Source organism: Xyrauchen texanus, chromosome 25, assembly GCF_025860055.1.
Source record: "Xyrauchen texanus isolate HMW12.3.18 chromosome 25, RBS_HiC_50CHRs, whole genome shotgun sequence".
In the NCBI taxonomy this organism is placed as follows: Eukaryota; Metazoa; Chordata; class Actinopteri; order Cypriniformes; family Catostomidae; genus Xyrauchen; species Xyrauchen texanus.
This window is the reverse complement of record NC_068300.1, coordinates 6,968,069-6,980,112: the sequence shown is the minus strand read 5'-3', so window position 1 is coordinate 6,980,112 and position 12,044 is coordinate 6,968,069. Positions and strand designations below refer to the sequence as shown.

The following is a 12,044-nucleotide window of genomic DNA, read 5'->3' as shown; positions in this document are numbered from 1 at the left end:
CGTCACTCACATTCCTCAGATGTTTACGATCATCTAGCATAAAACAAATCTATTGTACATCAACACACACATTCCTGAACTGAACACAGAGCGAAGGGCGTGTGTGATTCTCTGAGCGAACACATCATGAACGATCAGTCAAATGCACGTTTCACTCTGACACACACGAACAAGTTTTTCCTGTTATGGATCTGATGACTCAGTTTATTTGTGTGTCCTGAAACCGCATGAAGACACAAACACACTGCCCGCCTGAAAGAGTTTGATCAGTGTCTCTCACAGCTAAATCAAAATAACTTCAGCATGTTTCACTTTATCTCAGGAGGAAGATAAAAACTGGATGATTTTTCCATTCAGTGCAGATATTTGCTTCTGTTGGCCAACACTGATGTTGATGATCCGTCTGTGCATCTCTTATTATAATGCATCGGTTACTGCTGATGAAACATCTGAAAAGCCTCACTTTAAAGCAGCCTGACTGAGGAGAGTATGTCTGTTGGTGTGTGTGTGTGCGTGTGTGGTTTGCACATACAGTGAAGATTTTCCAGTCCGTGGGTCGATGTAAGTGGTGGTTCTGTGGTTGTGATCTACGAAGTAAGCGATGCCGTCGACTGTAAACCTCATCTCCCATCCCTCAGGCAGCGGCTTGTCATTCAGCAAACTACAGAGGCATACAAACACTTTAATAAGCTGCAGTTCATGACAGAGACTCTACTAATTAAAGTAATATTCTGGGTTCAATACAAGTTAAGCTCAAATCGACAACATGTGGCATAATGTTGATCCCACAAAAATAAATTTCGTCCCCCTTGTTTAAAAGAAAAGAACAAATCTAGGGTAGGAGGTATTGCCCTAAGTGAAGGAGTTCAAGTACCTCGGGGTCTTGTTTACGAGTGAGGGGACAATGGAGCGGGAGGTTGGCCGGAGAATCGGGGCAGCGGGGGCGGTATTGCACTCGCTCTATCACACCGTTGTCACAAGAAGAGAGCTGAGCCGGAAGGCAAAGCTCTCGATCTACCGGTCAATTTTTGTTCCTACCCTCACCTATGGTCATGAAGGCTGGGTCATGACCAAAAGAACTAGATCACGAGTACAAGCGGCCGAAATGGGCTTCCTCAGAAGGGTGACGGGCTTCTCCCTTAGAGACAGGGTGAGGAGCTCAGTCATCCGTGAGGAGCTCGGAGTAGAGGCGCTGCTCCTGTGCATCGAAAGGAGCCAGTTGAGGTGGTTTGGGCATCTGGTAAGGATGCCCCCTGGCCGCCTCCCTAGGGAGGTGTTTCAGGCACGTCCAGCTGGGAGGTGTTTCAGGCACGTCCAGCTGGGAGGAGGCCTCGGGAAGACCCAGGACTAGGTGAAGAGATTACATCTCCACACTGGCCTGGGAACATCTCGGGGTCCACCAGTCAGAGCTGGTTAATGTGGCTCGGGATAGGGAAGTTTGGGGCCCCCTGCTGGAGCTGCTGCCCCCGCGACCCGACTTCGGATAAGCGGTTGAAGATGGATGGATGGGACAAATCTAGGGTACAGTGAGGCACTTACAATGGACGTGAATTTTATAAAAGCACTTACATTGAATCTTGAGATGGGCGGATTGACAGTCTCAGATGAGGATGCAACTGAGCTTCATCCTCCGCCAAACGGATTGAGGCGAGTCACTACGCCACCACGAGTACTTAGAGCTTTGGGAATTGGGCGTTACAAATTAGGGAGAAAATCCCAAAAATAAATAAATAATTAAATTGGCTATAACTTTACACATAAAAGGTTACTAAGTGATTTTATCACTCTTTAATCATGTTAACATGCATATTGTTTACATCTTGTGGCTATACTTTTGAAGCAGTGAGTATTTTAGCATTTATGGATTGGCTCCCCATTCACTTCCATTGTAAGTGCCTCACTTTAACCCAGATTTTTGCTTATTTTTTTTAAAGAAAAGAATGCAGAAGTCAAAAATACATTTTGTGGTTATTCAACATTATGCCACAAATGCTGTCGATTGAGCTTAACTTGTATTGAACCCGGAATATTCCAGTAATATTGGCCTTGGTTAGCCCAGAGCTTATTTATCAATACTTAATCCACCCTTAAAGGGACCCATTATGCAAAAGTCACTTTTAATGGTGTTTCTACATAAATGTGAGTCGGCAGTGTGTAAAAGTCCACCCACTCCTCTTTATTATATGTCTATTAATCAAAAACATGTGTCAAAATGAGCGTTTTTCGTTTCTGCTCTAAAGTGATGTCACATTAGAGCAGGCCACGCCCACGACTGGTGACGGACTCCACCCTATTATCATAGCTCCTCCCCTGAGTGATGTACACACAGTCCGCCATTGTTTACAGTGAGAAGATGAATAATGTCTCATAAGTGTCTGTTGTTGCTGTAAAGGTGAACATAAGAGTCGTCACGTACTCCCGGCATCAGAGACACAGAGGACAATTTTGTTTTTGAACGAAATGTGCCCCAAAATATACAAAAATGTGTGTTTGTGCAAATCATTTTACACCGGACTGCTTTGTGAATGAGTGTCAATATAAAGCAGGATTTTAAAAAACAATTATTCTCAAGCATGGATCAGAACGTCAGTTCGTGTTCCAGCTTTATATCCTGAAGATGTGTCACACTTTGCCTTTCCGAATGTGCTTGTTAGCTGATTCCACGGCTAATGCAGCTAAAGTTAGCATTGTCTCTGACTGTATTCACCAGAGCTATGACAGGCCGGGAGCAGCAGCTCATTTCCATTTAAAGAGACAGTGTGTTTTTGATTCCACACAAAGAGACATTTACAACATGGTATAATAAATGATCCGTGGGGTATTTTGAGCTGAAACTTCAGACACATTCTGGGGACACCTGAGGGCATAATAGGTCTCCTTTAATATTAAATATAAAACATTCTTTATAAAACAGACAACTCTGGGCTTAAAATCTGATTGGATGAGCATGTTGAAAGCCGTAGTATATTATATTATATTAATATGTCTAGAGTTTATTTATGGGTGTTTCTTAAAACTAAGTCTTTTGTTGTTTTAGTTTTGGTACTTTTCAAAGGCCTTTTATGTACAGATTTGACTGTTTTATCCTTGTCCCAGACCCAGACTTTCAATATCAAAAAATACAAATTAATGCACCTTTAAAACTACGATAATCTAAGCAAAGAGTGAAATAAACATAAACCATTTCAATATTTATTGTGTGAAAATTATTTCTAAAATGTATTTATTAAATTACGACTGTCCCACAGTTGTGCCGTCATTTCCACCACACCAATTTTACCCCAATAATGTTTTTTTTTCAACAAAAGTGTTAGTTAAGAGCATGCTTAAGATGAAAAACACATTATATATAATAAATATATATATGCAGTATATAATAAGTGATGTTTGAAGAAAAATCAAGGAAAATTTAATTTGACCAAATTATGCAAGAAGGTGAAAATATAATTTAATTGTGTGTATTAAGGACACATAAAATGTTAGCTATGAAATTAGCCTTAGCAAAAAAAACCTGTTTGTGTCATTTCAGCACAGAATTCTATTAAAGCCGAAACAGAATTTGAGAGGTGCTGAAAATGACACTGTGGTGCGAATTTTCATAATTTTTTATATAAAACATTTAAATAAAAAAAATCTCCTGTGATGCATGTTCATGCAGAATTGGACATAATTAGTACAACATTTCTTAAATATTATTGTGAGTGAAAAATGCAGAATTTTAGTTTCTAGAAGTCGCCAGTGCTAAAAATATATTCGATTATATGTAATATTCTTATAGTAAGAAATTTAATTATTGTCGTATTTACAATACTGCCATTGCTTTTCACACAAACGACAAATACGATGAGATTCTGACCCTTGGGTGCGTGGATCCTCCCACTGCGTTGCTCTGGTCGGGTGATGAACAAAGTAAACTCTGCCGTTAGAGTCCGTTCTTTTCTCTGAAATATCAGGAGGAAGTATTGGAGTCAAGATAATACTTTAGTTAGCTTTTCTTCAACAAATCATTCTGGTCTATTTCCAGCATCGGAGTCATATTCACCCGTTATTTGACACTGAACAAGGGGTCTCATTTGTTAAATCGAGACACTGAAGCATGCAGGTGCTGATAATAAGGTTACCAGAACAATTAAACACCGCTGCTAGTCCAGCATGCTACAGAAAAGCCTGAGCTCAGTATTCACAATCTGCGTTACTGCAGTTTCTCTCGGCAATGAAAAGAAAATCTGTCTGTCTCTCACCCCATCCATGTGGCAGAGGTCCCAGGGGGTCAAATTCCTTATTCTGAGGGGCTGCGGTCTGGTCCTGCACCTACAGAATAACAAATAAAGTTTGGCAAATTGGTCACATTGTATTGAAATGTTTGTGACAGTGAATAAATTGCCAATATAGCTACGACCTTTATTTATTGGTTGTCTTTTGAGTCTTTTTGAGGAAAAGCCTAACTAGGGATCTGAGTAGCAAATTAGCACGTGCTATAATCTCCCTTTACAATCTTTTCTTGCTGAAATCATGTTTATTTATCGTCCATACACAAATAAATAAAATTAGATATTTGCAGACATAAAATAGCGTTCACGCCCCTTTTAGCATCTTTAAAATGACTCATGTGCAAGTAAAACTATATTCAACAGGAAATAATGAAGGACCAATTTTCATGATTGGACCATGAAAAGTAGAATTGTCATTTTTGGCTGAACTATACTTTAATCTTTACGTTTGCATAAAACATTTCAAACCCATTAAGTTTGTCAGTGTGTTTACATTAAAATCATTCACCCCAAAAATATATCTTTGGTTGAACTGCTGCATGGCTCCCTGCAGTTGATTGCGCTGGTGTTGCCATTGCTCGAAGTTCCGCACCGTCTCCATCGTGGGGCGCTGCCATGTGGTCGTTCTTGTGATGTGGTCCACAAAATACACCCGGCCCAACGGGTCCACACGCCTCTCCCAGCTATGACAGAGGGCACAATCAATTAGATGCCAAATTGCAACATTTTCCAATCACATACGTACACATTATATATATATATATACACAGTACTGTGCAAAAGTCTTAGGCACATAAGATGTTTCACAAAAGCATTTGTCTTAAGATGGTTATTATATCTTCAGCTTTAGTGTCAATAGGAAATATAAATGTTAGACTCTCAAACATTACTTTTGGAAATAGAAAAGAATAGAAGAACAGGGAGCCCTGCAGCAGATGTCATGGCCCCCACAGAGCCCCCCACCGGACATTGTGTCAGTCTGAGATTACATGGAGAGACAGGAATAATTGAGACAGCCGAAATAAATAGAAGAACTGTGACGAATTCTCCAAGAAGCTTTGAACATCCGATCTGCCAACAACCAAGAAAAACTGTGTCCAGGTGTTTCTAGGAGAATTGGTGCTGCTTTAAATGCAAAGGTGGTCACACTAAATATTGATTTAGCTTTTATATGTTTACTGGACTTTGTATGATGTTAATTGATAAATTACAATTATTTATGGCATTATTTATTCACTATGCAACTTTTTTTTTTCCACAATTGTCTAAACCTTTTGCACAGTCCTGTATATATACACATATATACACATACACAGTTGAAGTCAGAAGTTTACATACATTTAGGTTGAAGTCATTAAAACTATTGTTTTAACCACTCTGCAGATTTAAAATGAGCAAACTTTAGTTTTGGCAAGTCATTTAAGACATCTACTTTGTGCATGACGAGTCATTTTTCCAAAAATTGTTTACAGACCGATTGTTTCACTTTTAATTGACTATATCACAAATCCAGTGGGTCAGAAGTTTACATACACTAAGTTAACTGTGCCTTTAAGCAGCTTGGAAAATTACAGGAAATTATGTCAAGCCTTTACATTTATGCATTTGGCAGACGCTTTTATCCAAAGCGACTTACAGAGCCCTTATTACAGGGACAATCCCCCCGGATCAACCTGGAGTGAAGTGCCTTGCTCAAGGACACAATGGTGGTGGCTGTGGGGATCGAACCAGCGACCTTCTGATAACCAGATTGCCAGTTATGTGCTTAGACCACTACACCACCACTACTCCGTCAATTAGATTCTAATTGGAGGTGTACCTGTGGATGTATATTAAGGCCTACCTTCAAACTCAGTGCCTCTTTGCTTGACATCAGGGAAAATCAAAAGAAATCAGCCAAAACCTCTGAAAACAATTTTTTGGACCTCCACAAGTCTGGTTCATCCTTGGGAGCAATTTCCAAATGTCTGAAGGTACCATATTCATCTGTACAAACAATAGCACTCAAGTATAAACACCATGGGACCGCGCAGCCATCATACCGCTCAGGAAGGAGATGCATTCTGTCTCCTAGAGATGAACGTAGATTGGTGTGAAAAGTGCAAATCAATCCCAGAACAACAACAAAGGACCTTGTGAAGATGCTGGAGGAAACCGGTAGACAAGTATCTATATCCACAGTAAACAAGTCCTATACTGACATAACCTGATAGGCTGCTCAGCAAGGAGGAAGCCACTGCTCCAAAACCACCATAAAAAAGCCAGACTACAGTTTGCAAGTGCATATGGGGACAAAGATCTTAACTTTTTGGATAAATGTCCTCTGGTCTGATAAAAAAAAAAAAAAGAACTTTTTGGCCATAATGATCATCATTATGTTTGGAGGGGAGGCTTGCAAGCCAAATAACACCATCCCAACCGTGAAGCATGGGGGTGACAGCATCATGTTGTGGGGGTGCTTTGCTGCAGGAGGGACTGGTGCACTTCACAAAATAGATGGCATCAGGAGAAAGGAACATTATGTGGATATATTGAAGCAAAATATCAAGGCATCAGCCAGGAAGTTAAAGCTCGGTCGCAAATGGGTCTTCCAAATGGACAATGACCCCAAGCACACCTCCAAAGTTGTGGCAAAATGGCTTAAAGACAACAAAGTCAAGTTCATCACAAAGCCCTGAACTCAATCCGGGCAGAACCGAAAAAGCGTGTGCGAGCAAGGAGGCCTGAGTTTAAATGTATTTGGCTATGGTATGTGTAAACTTCTGACTTCTGAAAAAATTCACTGAAAACTAATTTAAAACAAGTTTGAATTCCGGTCTCTGTTCTTTTCATTCAAAGTACACAATATGTTTGCTCAAGAAATAAACTCAAATAAGGCAAAATTGGGATTTCGGCAACAATCCAACACATGAGATCTCAGATTAAAAGCATTCCTGAACTGTTGGACTTACTATGGAACGGTTTTAACATGGAAAGTATGCAAAACACATTCTTTAAGAGGGCGTGTCCAGAATTTCAGTGAGACAGGAAGTATTCTCACCCCGCTGGCAATGGCTCAGGTCTCTCCCATGTTGTTCTCTTCCCCACATGATCAACAAAATACAAACGCCCGTTCTGATCCACACGCTGCTCCCAACTACAAACACACAGATACGACAATTAATGGTCAACCAATATGGTCTTCAGTGGCCAAGACCAATATCTAGAGAGCAGAGTGACCGATATGATGCAGATATATGATATGTAATGTAGTTTAATGACAGCAAATGTACAAAAAATAGTGAAAACAAAAGATTTAATTATCACTTATTTTTCGCAATATGTACTCAAAATATACTTGTATATTTTCAGACCTTGTACAACATGCATTTTCTGATGACAAAGCTGTTGGTTGATTTGGGAGGTGACACAAGGAGAAACTACCACTGCTGTTAATTGACAAAGCAAACACAGTTATCATGCAGATAATCTCAAAATTGACAAATATCTGGGGATTCATTGGCCAGGGCAATATCCAATATCCGTCTATCTCAAACCACAATTAACGGCGACCTACAATAAACAGTATTTTCTTAGATTAAAACATTTGCATTTTTTAACTATCGGTACCGATAATCTCAAAATTGACAAATAGCAGCAGATTCATTGGACAGGCCAATATCCGTCTATCCCAAACCACAATTAACAGCGAACTACAATTAACAGTATTTTCTTAGTTTAAAACTGTTTTTAACTCTCGGTCTCGGTCTGATTAGTCCGATATTATCAATTTCACATTAAAATGTTTGATGACTGATTTTATTTGAAGCACAAAAATGTACTAAGTGTGAAATGTATTTTTGAAAGACAGGCTAAATAGTATAGATTTATAATATCTGCCATAATATCTGTATATCAAACATAATAATTAGCAGCTATTGAAATCAGCCAAAACAACTGATGTGTGTAATACCACTAATGAACTATTTTGAACTATTTTAATCTCTTACAAGGTGTATCTCTCACTCTTGCAAGGTGACGCCTCTCGAAGGGTCGTTCCGAGTTTTAGTGAATGGTACACTCATACAGTAAAGGGCTCTGTCCTACAGAGTAGGACATATGATCACGTCCACCTCAATTTTTGCTAAGCAACACAACGTATATGAGATTTTCTTGATTGTCGTACCCTGGTGGCAGTGGTCCAGTGTTAACCATACTGGGAATCCGGCTGGAGGCGGGGACTACGTCAAGGGCCATCCTACCGGGTTGCTCCTGTGTGGGGGCGGGGCAAGAGTCTGAGGATCCACCCCCAGAAGCGTTTCGAACTGGAGTGTCAGAACGTGACGAATCGCTGCCATCAGGAAATGAGCCAGTAGAAGAAGCTACAAAGAGAAGGACAAATAGTTTGATCTGAGTAGCATTCAATTATGTCACCATTTTCACAATGTATCCTTCACAAAACTATGAGAAAACTATATATTTCACAATAATACTTGACCTAAGTGGGCTTTTCAATAACGATACCGACAATTAAGAGTGTTTTGTGGCCAGTTACCTATATTAGGCAAACATATCTACAACAATATATATGATTTAATAAAATCAAACTGAGCAAAATCAATAAGATGTACAGTGGCAAGAAGTATGTGAACCCTTTAGAATTTGCTGGGTTTTATGCATTAATTGGTCATAAATAGGGCTGCAACTAACGATTATTTTGATAATCGACTATTCTGCAATTATTGCAAAGATTAATTATTAGCTCTTAACCAAATATTTAGCTTGCGCCAGACTTAAAAGTTTGGATTAAATGCGCTTACTAACAATAAAGAGGCCAAAATAATTAAAAATATGTTAAGCTTAATTCAGTAAAGAAATTCACTGCAAAAACTCCTATAAATATACGTGTATTTTGAATATAAGTGTATTTTTCAGGCCTCTCTCTCTTGCCTGCAGCTGGTCCAGAATTCAGGCTTTTAACTGGAACAAGGAAAATAGACCATATTACCCCAGTATTGATTTCCCTCCATTGGTTACCGATCCAATACAGAATTCAGTACAAATTGTTGCTATATGTATTTAAGGCTCTCCATGGTCTTGCACCAGAGTTCATCTCTGATTTAAGCTTGCATCAATCTTCAAGGTCTCTCCGCTCTGGTGATCAGCTGTGTGTGTCAGTCCCTCGAACTCGTTTTTTTTGCGGTGGCAGCCCCTAGACTTTTGAATGAGCTTCCATTGGCCATGAAGTCATCTCCGTCTCTAGTGTCTTTCCAGGGGGCCTTAAAAACGTATTTATGTTCCCTGTCTTTTAATTAATTGCATTAATTAATTGCATTATAAATTGTACTAGGTCAAATTATCTTATCCTGTCTTTGTTGGTTTTAAATGCTTGTTGCATTTTTAAGCTGTATATATGTAACTCCATGTACAGCACTTTGGCACCCAGTGCGGTTTTTGAAAGTGCTCTATAAATAAAATTGAGTTGAGTTGTATAATGAGGACTTCAATCCACCTTTAACTCACAAAAAAACAAACTCTCTTATTAATAAAGCTGCGTATTGCCAGTTTTCTTCACGATAAGAAATGCACAGTGACACATATATTATGATTCAATAAGTCACGAGTCATCACGTTATAGTCTAGCTGCATTAAGCGTGTGCGCTCGAGGGATGAGCGTCCCGTGACCGAGTGTGTATCAGCCGAGTGTGTATCAGTTTGATCTCATGTTACGGTAAATGAGATCAAACGACTATTCGACAACGTAAATTTTTATCGACAATTATTTATTCAAACGTTGTTAATAACGTAGACTAATAGTTTCAGCCCTAATCATAAAATATGATCTCACCTTCAATGTCACAAGTATACAGTAGACAAACAAAATGTGCTTAAGCTAACAACACACAAACTATAATAATCCTTCATGTCTTTACTGAATACATCCCATTAATAATTCAAAGTGCTGTGAAAAAGAAAGTGAACCCTTGGATTTAATAACTGGTTGATCCTTCTTTGGCAGCAATAACCTCATTCAAGCACTCCTGATAGATGCGGATTAGACCTGCACAACGTTCAGAAGAAATATTGGACCGTTCTTCCGTACAGAACTGCTTCAGCTCAGCCATATTCTTAGGATGTCTGGTGTGAACGGCTCTCTTGAGGTCATTCCACAGCATCTCTATTGGGTTCATGTCTGGGCTCTGACTGGGACACTCCAAAAGGTGGATTGTCTTTTTTTGAAGCCATTCTGTAGTGGATTTACTTCGATGTTTCGGGTCATTGTCCTGCTGCATCACCCAACTTCTACTGAACTTCAGCTGGCACACAGCAACCTAGACATCCTGTAGGAGATCTTGATGAACTTTTTCCTTTGATGATGGCAAGCGGTCCAGGCCCTGAATCAGCAAAGCAGCCTCAAATCATGATGCTCCCTCCACCGTGCTTCACCGTTGGGATGATGTTTTCATGTTGGTATGCGGTGCCCTTTTTATGCCAAACAGAGTGCTGCTTGTTCATCCCAAACAACTCAACCTTAGTTTCATAAGTCCACAAAACATTAGTAGTGTTGTGGAGCATCAAGGTTGTTTTGTTGGAAAGCAGCGGCTTCCTTCACGGTGTCCTGCCATGAACACTATGCCTGTTTAATGTTTTCAGTATAGTAGACTCATGAACAGAGATGTCAATTATTCATTCAATATTTATCTGTCTTTTTTACCTCATTGAGCATTCTGCATGTGCCCTTTAAATCCTCTTGGCTGGACGGCCACTTCTAGTGAGAGTACCTATAGTACTAAATCACCTCCATTTATAGACTGTTTGTCTAACTGTGGACAGATGAATATCTAAACTCTTCAAGATAACTTTGTAACCCATTCCAGCTTAACGCAAAGCAACAATTCATGGTCGTAGCTCTTCTGAGATCTCTTTTTTGCGAGGCATGCATGGTCCACATCAACAGATGCTTCTTCTGAATAGCAAACTCAAAATGTTTTAGTGCATTTTATAAGTCAAAGTAGCTCTAACCCACACGGCCAATCTCACTTCATTAATTGGTTGCCAGGTTTGCCAACTCCTGACTCTAATTAGTTTTTATTGATGTCATTAAACTACAGGATCACATACTTTTTCAACCTTCACTGTGAATGTTTGAATGATGTATTCAATATGTACAAGTACAATACAATAATTTGTGTTTTATTAGTTTAAACAGATTGTGTTTGTTCATTATTGTAAATTAGATGAAGATCAAACCAGATTTTAAGGCCAATTTATACATAAATTCAGGTAATTCCAATGGGTTCATATACTTGCCACTGTATATAAATCTATTGTCCTCAATATTTACTCTAAATTTACTGATAATGGCAAAATATCAGCCAAGTATAAAACAACATGTTGTATTAATACAGATGTCTCACCTGGTGAAGAGGTGGGTCTACGTGGGGTTGGCGGGGGAGGTCGTGAGGGTCGTGCAGGTCTCAGGGGTCGTGATCCTCTGGTTGCCCCGGAGGGAGAGTCCATTCCATTCACACGCCCGTTAGGGGTCGATGGTCGTTCCTGACTGTCTGTCACTGCGGGTGACGGATCTCTGCTACTCCAAAAAACAGAGAGATAAATACTCTGGTACACAACATTCACATGATTAGAGACAATGTTATGTGATATGACTCAAATAATCATAGGTTAATTTTATAAAGGGGTTCCCACCCTTTTTGTCCAAATAACTCCCATCACTTTTCCAGTTGTTAGAGATTATTGGATAAGGGATTTTAACAATAATTTTACTGCACTCAA

The 12,044-nt window shown here is 39.4% G+C and overlaps 1 protein-coding gene across 1 annotated transcript in view; it reads right to left on the bottom strand.

Annotated features, from left to right (window-relative positions):
• itchb (itchy E3 ubiquitin protein ligase b) overlaps positions 1-12,044 on the bottom strand; it is a 39,463-nt gene that overhangs the window by 9,141 nt on the left and 18,278 nt on the right. The window contains exons 7-13 of the mRNA XM_052091220.1: positions 11,669-11,841; positions 8,437-8,632; positions 7,312-7,407; positions 4,780-4,954; positions 4,242-4,311; positions 3,857-3,941; positions 533-661 (exon numbers count right to left, since the gene is read on the bottom strand). Of these exons, the coding sequence (XP_051947180.1) occupies positions 533-661; positions 3,857-3,941; positions 4,242-4,311; positions 4,780-4,954; positions 7,312-7,407; positions 8,437-8,632; positions 11,669-11,841 (924 nt within the window). The remainder of the gene's footprint in view (positions 1-532; positions 662-3,856; positions 3,942-4,241; positions 4,312-4,779; positions 4,955-7,311; positions 7,408-8,436; positions 8,633-11,668; positions 11,842-12,044) is intronic.